The sequence below is a fragment of the Eschrichtius robustus genome, chromosome 11, assembly GCF_028021215.1.
Source record: "Eschrichtius robustus isolate mEscRob2 chromosome 11, mEscRob2.pri, whole genome shotgun sequence".
Taxonomy (NCBI): domain Eukaryota; kingdom Metazoa; phylum Chordata; class Mammalia; order Artiodactyla; family Eschrichtiidae; genus Eschrichtius; species Eschrichtius robustus.
This window is the reverse complement of record NC_090834.1, coordinates 9,449,883-9,463,194: the sequence shown is the minus strand read 5'-3', so window position 1 is coordinate 9,463,194 and position 13,312 is coordinate 9,449,883. Positions and strand designations below refer to the sequence as shown.

The 13,312-nt window shown below is 37.0% G+C and overlaps 2 protein-coding genes and 1 pseudogene across 2 annotated transcripts; all 3 read right to left on the bottom strand.

The window, feature by feature from the left end:
* Nucleotides 1-579: 579 nt before the first annotated feature.
* On the bottom strand, nucleotides 580-1,511 carry LOC137771531 (olfactory receptor 8C8-like). Its single transcript, XM_068554994.1, is given in 2 exon segments — nucleotides 580-788; nucleotides 791-1,511. Coding segments are annotated over 2 exon segments (927 nt in total). The 5' UTR covers nucleotides 1,509-1,511.
* A 6,457-nt stretch (nucleotides 1,512-7,968) lies between these two features.
* On the bottom strand, nucleotides 7,969-8,924 carry LOC137772121 (olfactory receptor 8B3-like). Its single transcript, XM_068556032.1, is given in 2 exon segments — nucleotides 7,969-8,876; nucleotides 8,879-8,924. Coding segments are annotated over 2 exon segments (948 nt in total). The 5' UTR covers nucleotides 8,919-8,924.
* A 2,255-nt stretch (nucleotides 8,925-11,179) lies between these two features.
* LOC137771469 (olfactory receptor 8B3-like) lies at nucleotides 11,180-12,083 on the bottom strand (annotated as a pseudogene).
* Between the last annotated feature and the right edge of the window lie 1,229 nt (nucleotides 12,084-13,312).

Genomic DNA, 13,312 nt, shown 5'->3' with positions numbered 1-13,312 from the left:
AGCATTCTCAAGAATAAAGAACCTTAGTTCAACTAAGTATTCAATTGCTATATATATGCATACTGAAAATCTAGAATAAGAGTCATTAATAAAAGAACTCTGAAAAATTCTGGAAATATTTACAAGTTTACCATACCCACAATTTTTGTCTTTCCTTCTCTGTTTTATGAAATTGTAAGTAATAAATCATTGAAACAGGAAAGGGTGCTGTGTAATGAAACCAAGAAAGAAAAAAATTGGTTAGACAGCATACCCCTCCATGGCTTACCTTGTATGGGAATGACACAAGAAAAGAAGTAAGTAGTGTTATCTTTAGATGGGAAAGGTTATTGGCCCATTGTCTCCAACTGGTATAGGGTTACTTAGGGCTGAGAATGACCCTCTAGTCCAAGAATAGGCCCATGGGGTTACATCATGCGGCAAGAAAAGAAAAGAAATTAGAGAAGAAATCCTGCCAAGAAGAATTTAGAAAGACAAATGAAGAAAATGAAAAAAAAAAAAAAAGAATAGTAGGAAGAAGATAAAGTGGAGCAGGAAGAGAAGGAAAAGACGCAAAAGTGGAGGCATAAATGGTTCAGCTCAGTTTGTAATTCTCTTCAGGGTTTTCTTCAGAGCAATTTTGACATCCTGGTTCCTGAGGCTATAAATGGGAGGGTTCAACATGGGTACTACATTGGCGTAAAACACTGAGAAAAATTTCCCCTGACCCACAGACCCAGCAAATGATGGCTTGACATGAATGAGCAGCCCAAATCTATAGAATAGACCAACTGTTATGTGGGAGCCACGGTGCTGAAGGCTTTGGAGCAACCTTTATCTGATGGTATGTGAAGGATATTGAAAAGAATCAAGGTATAAGAAACAGAGATAATGAAGCTAGATACCATGACAACTGTGCCCACAACAACAGAAACCACAAGCTCATTGGCATAGGTGCTGCTGCAGGAGAGCTGGAGGAGGTGGAAGATGTCACACAGATAATAGTTGATGATGTTGGAATCACAAAAGATCAGCCTGATCATATACCCTGTGTGGACCATGGCACTGGCAAACCCCATCACATATGAACCAGACATCAGCAGAGAACAGACCTGAGGGGACATGGTGATTGTGTACAGCAATGGCTTACAGATGGACACATAGCAATCACAGGCCATGGCTGTCTACACATAGCACTCAGAGTTGACAAAAAAGCAGAAGAAAAATAGCTGAGACATGCATCCTGTAAAGGAGATGATCTTCTTCTCTGAAATAAATCTCATTAGCATTTTGGGGGTAAAGACACATGAGTAACAGAGATCAATAAAGGACAGATTAAAGAGGAAAAAATACATGGGGGTGTGAAGGAGTGAATTTAGACAAATTAGATTCATCAAGCACAAACTGCCTACCACAGTGACCATGTAGTTCACCAGAAACAGGAAAAACAAGAGCAGTTGGAGTTCAGGTTGGTCTATGAATCCCATAAGGATAAACTCAGTCACAGGGGAGGCATTTTCCATAGCCATTCATTACACAATTGTGATCTGCAGGAACAGGGGTAGAAACTGACATTAACAATGGACTTTTCTTGTTTGTTTTCCAAGGGAGAGCTGGATCTGCTGGTTTATAATCTCAGTTTTATAAAGACATAGATTAAGACATCCAAAAAGCAAGACTTATGATTATTTCTGATGATTCCTCATTTTCTCCTTTCTACCCTTACTACTGTTGTTTGTCTCTGTTCAGAAAGCATGCTGGTAGACTCCCAGTGTCTCTGCATGTCATTTTCTCCGTTCTCCCCTGTGTCCGTTAAGGATCAGGGCTGAAAAGAGCAATTAAACAGATAGTGTTCCCCACAACCATTGATTTATGTAGTTTGGGGTCTGAAAAGAAAAGAGGGGGTTGATTCAACCCTCACCTTCTTTTTCCTAAATGCCTCACTGCCATTGAACTTTAAGGCTCCTTCTGCCCTACAGTCCTGAGAGGGTCGAAGTTTCTGACAATGAAGGAGGCAATATCTGCCAGCACGGTCCTCAGTCTTTGACTTGCTAAAAGAGGTATGCTGGGGAACAAGCCATAATTTCTATTTGAGAATTTACCCAGAAGGTCTTCTTCACTTGCAAGGAGGAAAGCAACCTTATATGAGCTCCAAAACAATCAGTTGATTCAAATGAGATTCTATTCCATGCCCTATAGTTCTGGGAAAATTGGAAGCACAGAAAGTTATTCTCTCCCTCATGATTTCCTTTCAAGTTAAATGAGCCTACTGAGGGTAGAAATTACTGAGTTTGTGTTTCCATCCTGTATCATAGATCCTTGGAGACACAATGTTCTACTCAGTTTATAATTTCACAGTGAGAATTCTTAACCCCCAATGCAGAAAAATGGGTGCCCCTTTTGTACTTTCTTCATCATCTCCTGGTGTCTATGCACAGTTCTAAAAAAGGAACATCTGGGGCATGATCACTTGCCTTTACTAGCACTTTCCTAGAGCCTCTGGGATTGCATTAGTGAAACAGTGTATCATAGCTTTAGCACTGTCCATGCTTATGGATTTCACCTCTGTAAAGACGTGTTGTAGCAAAATGGTTAAAAGAACAGGCCCCTCAAGTCAGACTTAGTTTAAATCTGGATGTTAAACTTCTTAATTGTAAGACTGTAGACAATCATATAACCTCTCTGATCCCTGCATATTTTTATATACTTATCCCTATGTATATCTATAAAATGAGGCTAGCAAAAGAGCTATCTCGTAGGGCTGTTTTGTGGATTAAATTAGTTAAGTCACCCAAAGTTTATTAGGAACATGCCTGACATATAATAGAAGCCTGAGAAGTGTTCCCATTGCTATTAATCCATATTCATTATAGCAAGATTTCTCAACTTAGCACTAATGGTATTTTGAAGTGGATAATTCTTTGTTGTGTTCTGTGTATTATAGGATAGATCACATGCTAGGTCACACAACAAGTCTCAACAAATTTTAGAGGACAGAACTTATATCAAGCATTTTTCCAACCACATGGTATAAAACTAAAAATCAATTACAGAAAGAAAAATGGGAAAAACACAAACACGTGGAGACTAAACAACATGCTACTAAAAAAGCAATTGGTCAATGAAGAAATCAAAGAGTAAATCAGAAAATACTTTGAATCAAATGAAAATGGAAACAACACAATCCAAAATCTATGGGATGCAGCAAAAGCAGTTCTAAGAGGGAAGTTTATAGTGATACAAGCCTTCCTCAAGAAAGAAGAAAAATCTCAAGTAAACAACCTAATCTACCACGTAAAAGAATTAGAATAAGAAGAAGTAAGAAAGCCCAAAGTCCAGGAGAAGGAAGGAAATAATAAAGTTCAGAGAGGAAATAAATAGAGATAGAAAAAATAACACAAAAGATCAAGGAAACAAAGAGCTAGTTTTTGAAAAGATTAAAAAAAAAGATAAACCACTAGCCAAGCTCACCAGGAAGAAAATATAGAAAACCCAAATAAACAAAATAAGAAAAGAAAGAACAACTGATACCACAGAGATACAAAAAAATCATAAGAGAATGTTACAAACAGTTATATGCCAACAAATTGGACAACCTAAAAGTAATGGACAAATTTCTAGAGACATACGACCTTCCAAGACAGAATCAAGAAGAAACAGGCAATTTGAACTGACCAATCACTAGTAGTGAAATTGAATTTGCAATTAAACGTCTCCCAGGGAAAAAAAAAAAAAAAAAAAAAGCCCATGACTGAACAGCTTTACAGGGGAATTCTACCAAAAATATGAAGAAGAAATAATACCTATCCTTCTCAAACTGTTCCAAAAAATGAAGAGGACAGCACATTCCCAAACTCATTCTACAGGGCCACCATTACCCTGATACCAAAATCAGGCAAAGACCCTACAAAAAAGGGAAGGTAGAGGCCAATATCTCTGACACATATAGACGCAAAAATCCTCAACAAAGTATTAGCAAACCAAATCCAACAATATATAAAAAGGATCATACACCATGATCAAGTTGGATTTATTCTACAGTCACAAGGATGGTTCAGCATTCACAAATCAATCAATGTGATAAACCACATTAAGAAAAGGAAGAATAAAAATCACAATCATCTCAATAGACAGAAAAAACATTTGACAAAATTCAACATCCAGTCATGATAAAAAACACTTAGCAAAGTGGGTATTGAGGGAACATATCTCAACATAATAAAGGCCATTTATGACGAATCCACATCTAACATCATACTCAATGGTGAAAAGCTGAGAACCATACAAGGATGCCAGTCTTGCAACTTCTATTTAACACAGAATTGGAAGTCCTAGCCACAGCAATCACACAAGAAAAGGAAATAAGAGGTATCCTAATTCGAAGGGAAGAAGTAAAATTGCCACTATTTGCAGATGACATGATACTTTATATAGAAAACGCTAAAGTTTCCACCCCAAAGCTATTAGAATAAATGAATTCAGCAATGTTGTGGGATACAAGATAAACATACAGAAATCTGTTGAGTTTCCATACACAAATAATGAAGTATCAGAAAAAGAAAGTAAAAAATAAATCCCATTTAAAATAGTTTCAAAAAGAATAAAATACATAGGAATAAACTAAACCAAAGAGGTGAAAGACCTATAATCTGGAAAATATAAAACACTGATAAAGGAAACTGAATATGATACAAAGAAATGAAATGATATCCCGTGCTCTTGGGTTCAAAAAATTAATGTTGTTAAAATGGCCATACCACCCAAAGCAATCTAAAGATTTAATGCAATCCCTAACAAAATACCCATGATATTTTTCACAGAGCTAGAACAATTAATCCTAAAATTGACATAGAACCAAAAAAGACCCCAAACTGCCAAAGCAATCTTGAGAAAAAAAGAACAAAGCTGGATGTATTACCCTACCAGTCTTCAGACTATACTACAAAGCTACAGTAATCAAAACAGAGTGGCGCCTGTACAAAACCAGACACTCAGATCAATGAAACAGAATAGAGATCCCAGAAAAAAACCCCACACATTTATTGTCAATTAATCTACAACAAAGAAGTGAAGAATATACAGTGAAGAAACGACATTCTTTTCAACAAGTGATGCTGGGAAAACTGGACAGCTACTTGTAAAACAATGGGATGATAACATTTCCTGACCATATACAAAAGTAAACTGAAAATGGATTAAAGACCTAAATGTAAGACATGAAACCATAAAACTCCTAGAAGAAAACATAAGCAGCACACTCTTTGACATAAATTGTAGGAATATTTTTTTACATCTGTCACCTATGGTAAATGAAATAAAAGCAAACAGAAACAAACAGGACCTAATTAAACTTAAAAGCTTTTGCATAGCAAAGGAAACCATCAACAAAATGAAAAGACAACATACTGAATGAGAGAAAATATTTATAAATAATATGACTGATAATGGGTTAATATCCAACATATGTAAACAGATCATACAACTCAATATCAAAAAAACACAAACAACACAAGTTAAAAATGGATAGAAGACCTGAATAGACATTTTTCAAAAGGAGCCATATAGATGGCCAACAGACACATGAAAAGATGCTCAACATCGCTAACTGTCAGGGAAGTGCAAATCAAAACAACAAGATAGCGCCTCACAGCTGTCAGAGTGGCTATTATCAAAACTCTACAAATAACAAATGTTGGAGAAGATGTGGAGAAAAGAGAACACTTGTACACTGTTTGTGGGAGTGTAAATTGGTGCAGCCACCATGGAAAACAGTATGGAGGTTCCTCAAAAAGACTAAAAAATAGATCTACCATATGATCCAGCATTTCCACTGTTGCAGGTATATCTGGGAAAAAAACAAAAACACTAATTTAAAAAGATACATATGCCCCAATGTTTGTAGCAGCACTATTTACAATTGCCAAGATATGGAAGCAACCCAAAGGCCCATTGACAGACGAATGGATAAAGATATGATAGATAGATAGATAGATAAAGATGGAATATTACTCAGCCATAAAAATATTGAAATTCTGCCATTTGCAGCAACATGAATGGACCTAGTGAAATAAGTCAGATAGAGGAAAACAAATACTGTATTACTTATATATGGAATCTAAAAAAATAATACAAATGAATGTATATGCAAAACAGAAACATGCTCACAGATATAGAAAACAAACTAGTAGTTACCAAAGTGGAGAGGGAAGGAGGGAGGGGCAGATTACGTGTATGGGACTAAGACTTAAAAACTACTATGTATAAAATAAATAATCAGCAAGGATATATTGTACAGTGCAGTGAAATATAGCCATTATTTTGTAATAACTTTAAATGGAGTATAATCTATAAAAATATTGAATCACTGTGTTGTACAAATGAAACTAATATGATAGTATAAATCAACTATACTTTGTTAAAAAGGAAACATAAATCTTAAGTGTATGGCTCAATGAATTTTACCTATATATATGCCCATGTAAAATATAGTTCAAGATACACATTTCCTAGAAAGGTTCCCTTGTTCCCCTTCTCAGTCAATACCCACCCCCTCCCCAGAGGTAACCACTATTCTTACTTCTTGCCCTCCAAATACATCTGACATTCTAAATATACAAACAGAAAAGCACTGGAGAAATAGGGAAATTAGAGAAAACAGCATCTACTTTATATCTGTTTATTATCTTATTGGAGAGACAAGGTGTTATGGTCAAGTGTTGAAATACTAAACCCCCCAAAGGTGATGATATTGGGAGATGGGGCCTTAGGAGGTACTTAAGTCATGAAGATGGAATCCTCATAATTGGGATTAGTACCTTATAAAAGACATCTCACAGAAATCACTAGCCCCTTCCACCTTGTGAGCATATAATAAGAAGGCAGCGACCCAGAAAAGTGCCCTCACCCGTTTATGCTGGTACCCTGGTCTTGGACTTCCAACCTCCAGAACTGTGAGAAATAAATTTCTGTTGTTTATAAGTCATTGAGTCTGTGGTATTTTGTTATAGCAGCCTGAATGGACAGAGATACAGGTTTAAATAAGCACAAAAAATGTTGAAAAAAATATAGTTTATTATCATTAATATACACCTTTTTTCATGATAAATCCCATTAGATAAGTAAAACAACGTCTAACATATTTCTCCTAACTTAATGTGCAGTATTTTCCTTTAAAGTGATAAATAACAAACTATGCAGTAAGAGCTATGTGCTCTTCTTTAAAATATTTGATGTCATTGTAGATAATAACGAATGCAAGTTTTATAATAAACCAGTCAGCCCCCTTGCTAGGATCCTAAGTTACATATGTATTATTCCTTTAATGGTACTTTGTTAACACCATCTTTGGCAATAAAAGGTGGAGCTACATGTATTCTCTTCAATATTAAATGAACTGGGCTGATAGAGGCTCTCAAAAACAGGTGGTACATGGTATAGATTTTGCCATTCTCAAAGGGAATAAGAAAGGGCAAAATATAAAAAGAAAGTTGATAAGAAATATAGAACAAAAGGAAAAGATCAGAGAATCTGATGATACTTCAAGCTATATACTAGTTTGTATTAAGACATTTTATTGAATCCTGTTCCCTATACCAGCAAGAGTATCGACAAGAATGAGAATATTTCTACAGTATTTGGCACTTCTGTGTTTAGATGAGTAAGATATAATTTTAACTTTCTGTGATTTATGATTCACCATATTTGTCCAGATTAGGAATAACTCAGAAGATGGAAGTATGAAAAAATTATTTTTAAAAAGGTCAGCATATTTATTCCTTTTATAAACATGTTGTTAGTTATTTAGTAAACTGATATGAGGTGCAGGAGATACAGAGGCCAAATATGAGACAAGATCAGCAATGAGGGAAGTGATAAGTCTATACCACATATAAAAAAATCTGTAGAAGCAACATGGTGATAAATACACTCTTCTTGAAAGACACCAGTAAAAATTAATAAAAAGTTGAATTTCTTTACAATATTGCTGATTCAAATTAGAACATGGTTCTCCTCTGGATTTTTAAACAGGGATTTCCTCAGTGTAACTTTGATATCCTTGTTTCTCAAAGTGTAAATCAAAGGATTGACCATGGGCACCACATTAGTATAGAAAACAGAAGAAATTTTTTTCAGGTCCATAGATCCAGGAGAAGAATATTTAAGGTATATGAATGCTGCTGAACCAAAAAAAAGAGAAAGAGCAATGATGTGGGAGCTACAGGTGCTGAAGGCTTTCGATCTTCCCTGAGCAGATTTGATATGAAGAATGCTAGTAAGGATGAAGATGTAAGAAACTAGGATGGTGAAACTGGGTACTGTGATATTAATACCCACAACAATGAGAACTACCACCTCACTGACATAAGTGCTGGTACAAGAGAGTTGGAGGAGTGGGAGGATGTCACACAAGTAATGGTTGATTATATTAACATTGCAGAAGGTTAGTCTAAGCATGCACCCTGTGTGGGCAGAGGCTCCAGTAAACCCCACCACATATGCAGCCAAAGATAGCACCAAACAGACCTTATGGAACATGGTGACCTTATACAGCAATGGAGTACAGATGGCCACATAGCGATCACAGGCCATTGAGGTCAACATATAGCACTCAGAGATGACAAAAAAGAGAAAGAAAAACAGCTGAGTCATGCACCCAACATAGAAGATGATATTCTTCCTGAATACAAAGTTCATCAGCATCTGGGGGGTGAAAACAGAGGAGCAACAGAGATCAATGAAGGTTAGGATGAAGACTAAATAGTACACGGGGGTGTGGGGGTGAGAATTTAGACCAATAAGAATGATCGAGCCCAGGTTGCCCACCATGGTGACAATGTAGATCATTAGAAACAGGTAAAAGAGGGACTGCTGGAGCTCTGGATGGTCTGTTAATCCAGAAGAATAAATTCAGTCACTAAGGAGTCATTTCTAGCCAGCATTCTCAACTTCGGAAATCTGTGAGAATAGAAGAAAACTACATTAATAGGGAACCCAGCTCTGTCCTTACAGACTCTCTTTTATAGAGCTTTACAAGAAAGAGACTCAGACTGGCAGAAATCATGTCTTCCTTTGCTTCATAGGGTCTGTAAGTACTTCAACACACACCCCTCAACATTTAAATCACTGTCTTTTGTTGCATGAGCTGCACGGAACAAACAACGGCTTTATCTTTACTAGAAGACAGAGGGATGGGGTAGCTGAGGAACAAGCCTACTTGTTGATGGGCTTTGGTGGTGGGGTTGTATCCCCATCTCTCCATCCTATTCATCTGACCAGTCACTTTTTAGTTCCTACTCATGTTTCCATCACTCTACTAGGTATCTCAGTTCCCCTGTGATGACCTTCAAGAAAGAGAAAACTCCCACAGGGCAGAGACCATAACCATATTCTTCTTCCTAGAAGGGAGTTGCTAAGAGTCTCTCAGATTTTCCGGTACTTTACTACAAGATTCCATGAAGTCAGTAATTGATAACAGGTACGGAGGAGAGCCTTGGTGGCCTAAACTTTATACTTAACCATATACTGCATTGTTTCCACACATTCTCCTCCTCTATTCCATCCTAGCTGAATATAGAATGAATAAAGGAAGTTGGATGTGCTTTCCCAGGTTTTGTAGGATGGCATGAAAGTGAAATAAATTAATTTGGGTGCTGATTAAATTAGCTGTTGTTAGTGAATATATATCAAGCTGTATACTTACTATGACATGTAAACTTGTACAGTACATATATTTTGATAAAAATAATTTTTTTCACACACACTGTATTTTATTTTTACAAGAAATAAACTGACACCAAGCATTGTAAATGGATGACCACAACAAAAGCAACAATGATTGCAATTACCAAACACGAAACACACTCATACTATGTCATAATATTGACATTCAGTCCAGTAATCCTCCACTGTAACAGCTCCTTTCCTGTGAAAATTGATTTGTATATTTTTTGCCTCTGAGTCCTTGTGGGATTTTTTTTTTTTATTCAAACAGAAAGTCACAAAAATTATAATCATCCTCATCAGTTTACTCAGTCCCATGTAATTTTTTTTCATCTTGATCTTTTGTTAGCACTTTTATGAATTCATCAGTTTTCCATTAGAGTTCTGAAAATGCTTATTCATTCAGTTCAGCAGTATAGTCAGTTACCAGAAACCTGTACTTGTCAGAGTCTTTTCCATGAATTCCTTGAAGATGAAACCCTTTTATAGGAACATTTTTGCGAAAACATCAGAGTACACCCAGAACTGTCTGTAAATGACAAAAGACTTAAAAATGACCACGGTTAAAGATTTGATGAAAGTTCATAATAATGCAATTGACAAGGAAATTTAGTTATTTCTGAGATATACATTTTAAAGTAATAACTAGAATTATGACTTATAACATTATACCAGAGCATATAAGAGTTTTAGAAATTTCATGTAAGGTCTGAAACATTTATATTAACATATTTCCATACAAATAACTCTGGCAACCATAGACACTACAGAATTAAACATAGCCAAAATCCTAGCCAGGATACCAAAAATTCTCACCCTAATAGCCATTAACTAAGTTGTTAGTACCTGAGACAGCACATTCTCTTTCAACAAAATACTACAAGACAAAGAAACAGTCTAAAGAGATAATGCAAGCCACAGAACCAGACTCAGATAAGAGTGAGATGTGGAAGTTATTGAACAGGAAATTAAAATGACTATAATGAATATGTTAAGGACTCTAAGGGAAAAATAGACAACGTGTAAGAATCGATGGGTAAACAGAGAGATGGAAACTCTAACAAAAACTATCAAAAGAAAGTGCTAGAAATAAAAGGCACAGTAACATAAATGAAGCATTCCTTCTATGTGCTCATCAAAACCCAACACAGTTTAGAAAAAGAACCAGTGGCTTGAAGATCAGTCAACTGAGACTTTCCAAAATCAAATCCAAAGAGAAAAAGAGTGAAAAATAGAACATTCAAAAACTCTGAAACAACTTCAAAAGTGAAAAAATATGCATAACTGGAATATCAGAAGGTGAGAGTGAACGGCTGATCCTCCTCTTCCTTACATTTTCTTGAGAAGTGATTTATATTACTAAGTTAATTTACACATTTAAATCATTTACATTTCTTTTTTGATTTCTTACTATTATCTCCATAGCATTATATGTTTGCCCTTATGAGGATTTGGCATCAATAACTAACACAGATTTCATTCAGGAGAACACCCTTTTACTCAAAGTCTTACTCAGTGCAACTTGGACATCTTTGTTCCTCAAACTGTAAATGAAAAGATTCATCATTGGCCCCACAATGGTGTAAAAAACTGTGGATACTTTATCTCGATTCAGAGACCCAGCAGGAAAAGGCTTCAGATACATGAATGCTGATGATCCAAAGAAAAGAGAAACCAGAATTATGTGAGAGCTGCAGGTACTGAAGGCTTTGGACCTGCCCTCTGTAGTACAGATCAAGGTATAAGAAATGGAGACTGGGCCCTATGACACTGACGCCCACCACAATGAAAACCATCAGCTCATTGATGGAGGTGCTTGTGCAGGAGAGCTGGAGGAGAAGAGGAATGTCACACATGTAATGATCGGTGATGTGGCCATCACAGAAGGAGAGTCTCAGCATGCACCCAGTGTGGGCCATGGTACCCACAAGCCCCATCGCGTATGCACCCACCATCTGCGTGAGGCAGACCTGATGGGACATGGAGACCCTGTAAAGCAGGGGCTTACAGAAGGCCACATATCGATCATAGGCCATTGACGTCAAAATACAGCACTCTTCAATAACAAAGAAGGAGAAGAAACAGAGCTGAACCATGCACTCTGCTTAAGAGATGACGTTTTGGTTTACAAAACTCATCAGGATTTTAGGGGTAATGACAGAGGAGTAGCAGAGATCAATGAAGAAAAAGTTGAAGAGAAAGTAGTACATGGGAGTGTGCAGGTGAGGGTTCAGACCAATCAGAATAATCAAGCCAATGTTCCCCACCATGGTGACCAGATATATTCCTAAGAAAATGAGAAAGAGAGGCAGCTGGAGTTCTGGCTATTGTGTTAAACCCAGCAGGATAAACTCAGTCACTGAAGAGTCGTTCCCTGGGGCCATTCTTCCCTAGGACATATCTGTGGGAAGAGGACAAAGGGTAACATTAAAATGAGTACCCAGCTCTCTCCATCCAATCCCACTATAATGAGGTTGAGACCCAGAATAGGAGAATGAACCCAAGCCAACCCTCTGTGTGCCTTTGTTTTCTCCTTTGTGTAAAGGCTGAGGGAATTTTTAAAGATAATATATATCAAAAACACTAACGAGCAAGTTCTACAGGGATAAGATTCAGTAACCCTGTGACCACACATGACTACAGCATCTCTGCTCCACTTCTGCTTTGATAGCTTACCAGGCCCACCTAATGATCAATGATTGTCTCAGCAGAGAGAAGGTGTGTCATTTCAGGGAGTCCTTGGCTTTCTGAGATGAGGTTTGGAAGAATAACATGACAGATAAAATTCAACACTCACCCTTTTACATGGGGGCCTCAATCCTGCTGGATTAACTGAGCTCAGAGAAATAAAGTAACTTCCATCCTCCCAGACCGTCAGACTTCCACAAGCTCTCAGAAAGGTCCTAATGCCTCTCCCTGCTGAATTCAACATAGACTCAGATCAAAGTTGCTAAGCTCAGAGAAAAGAATATAATTTCCATCCCCCCTGAATGTCACAAAGAGGACTTCCACAGACTCTCAAAAAGGTCTCAATGTCTCTCCCTGACTGCATAGACTCAGATCAAAAGGCAGATTTGGGTCAATACAGGAAGTTTTCAAATGCCAAAATCAAGGTCAGCTCACTATGAGAGGCCATTAGGAACCATTCGAGATTTTTACTTCTCTTTTGACACAGGATTGAAATAATCTAAGTGCAAGCTTAGAAAGAGTAATATGGCAATGGCTGGCAGAATGGACTGGCATAAGAGAGACTGGAAGCAAGGTGACTCGCAAGTGGCAATTACAATAGTCGATGAATGATAAAAATGCCCTGAATTAACAGTGCTACTGTGAGCAATTCAAAGAAACAAACACATGCAAGAGACACTGAAAGGAAAGAGCCATCAGAACTTCTCACAAAGGGGATAGAAGTAGACCAAAAAAATCCCAAAGATATTAGCCTAGGTGCTTGGTTAAATTATGGTGTTAACTACAAACAGAGAGAATTCAGAAAGAATGGAAATATTCATAAACAATATGCATTCAGTTTTGAACATGGTGATCTTGAGTTGCCATCTGGACAAGCAAGTAGAAGTATACAACCTAAATAAGGCTAAATAATGCTCAAGAGGAA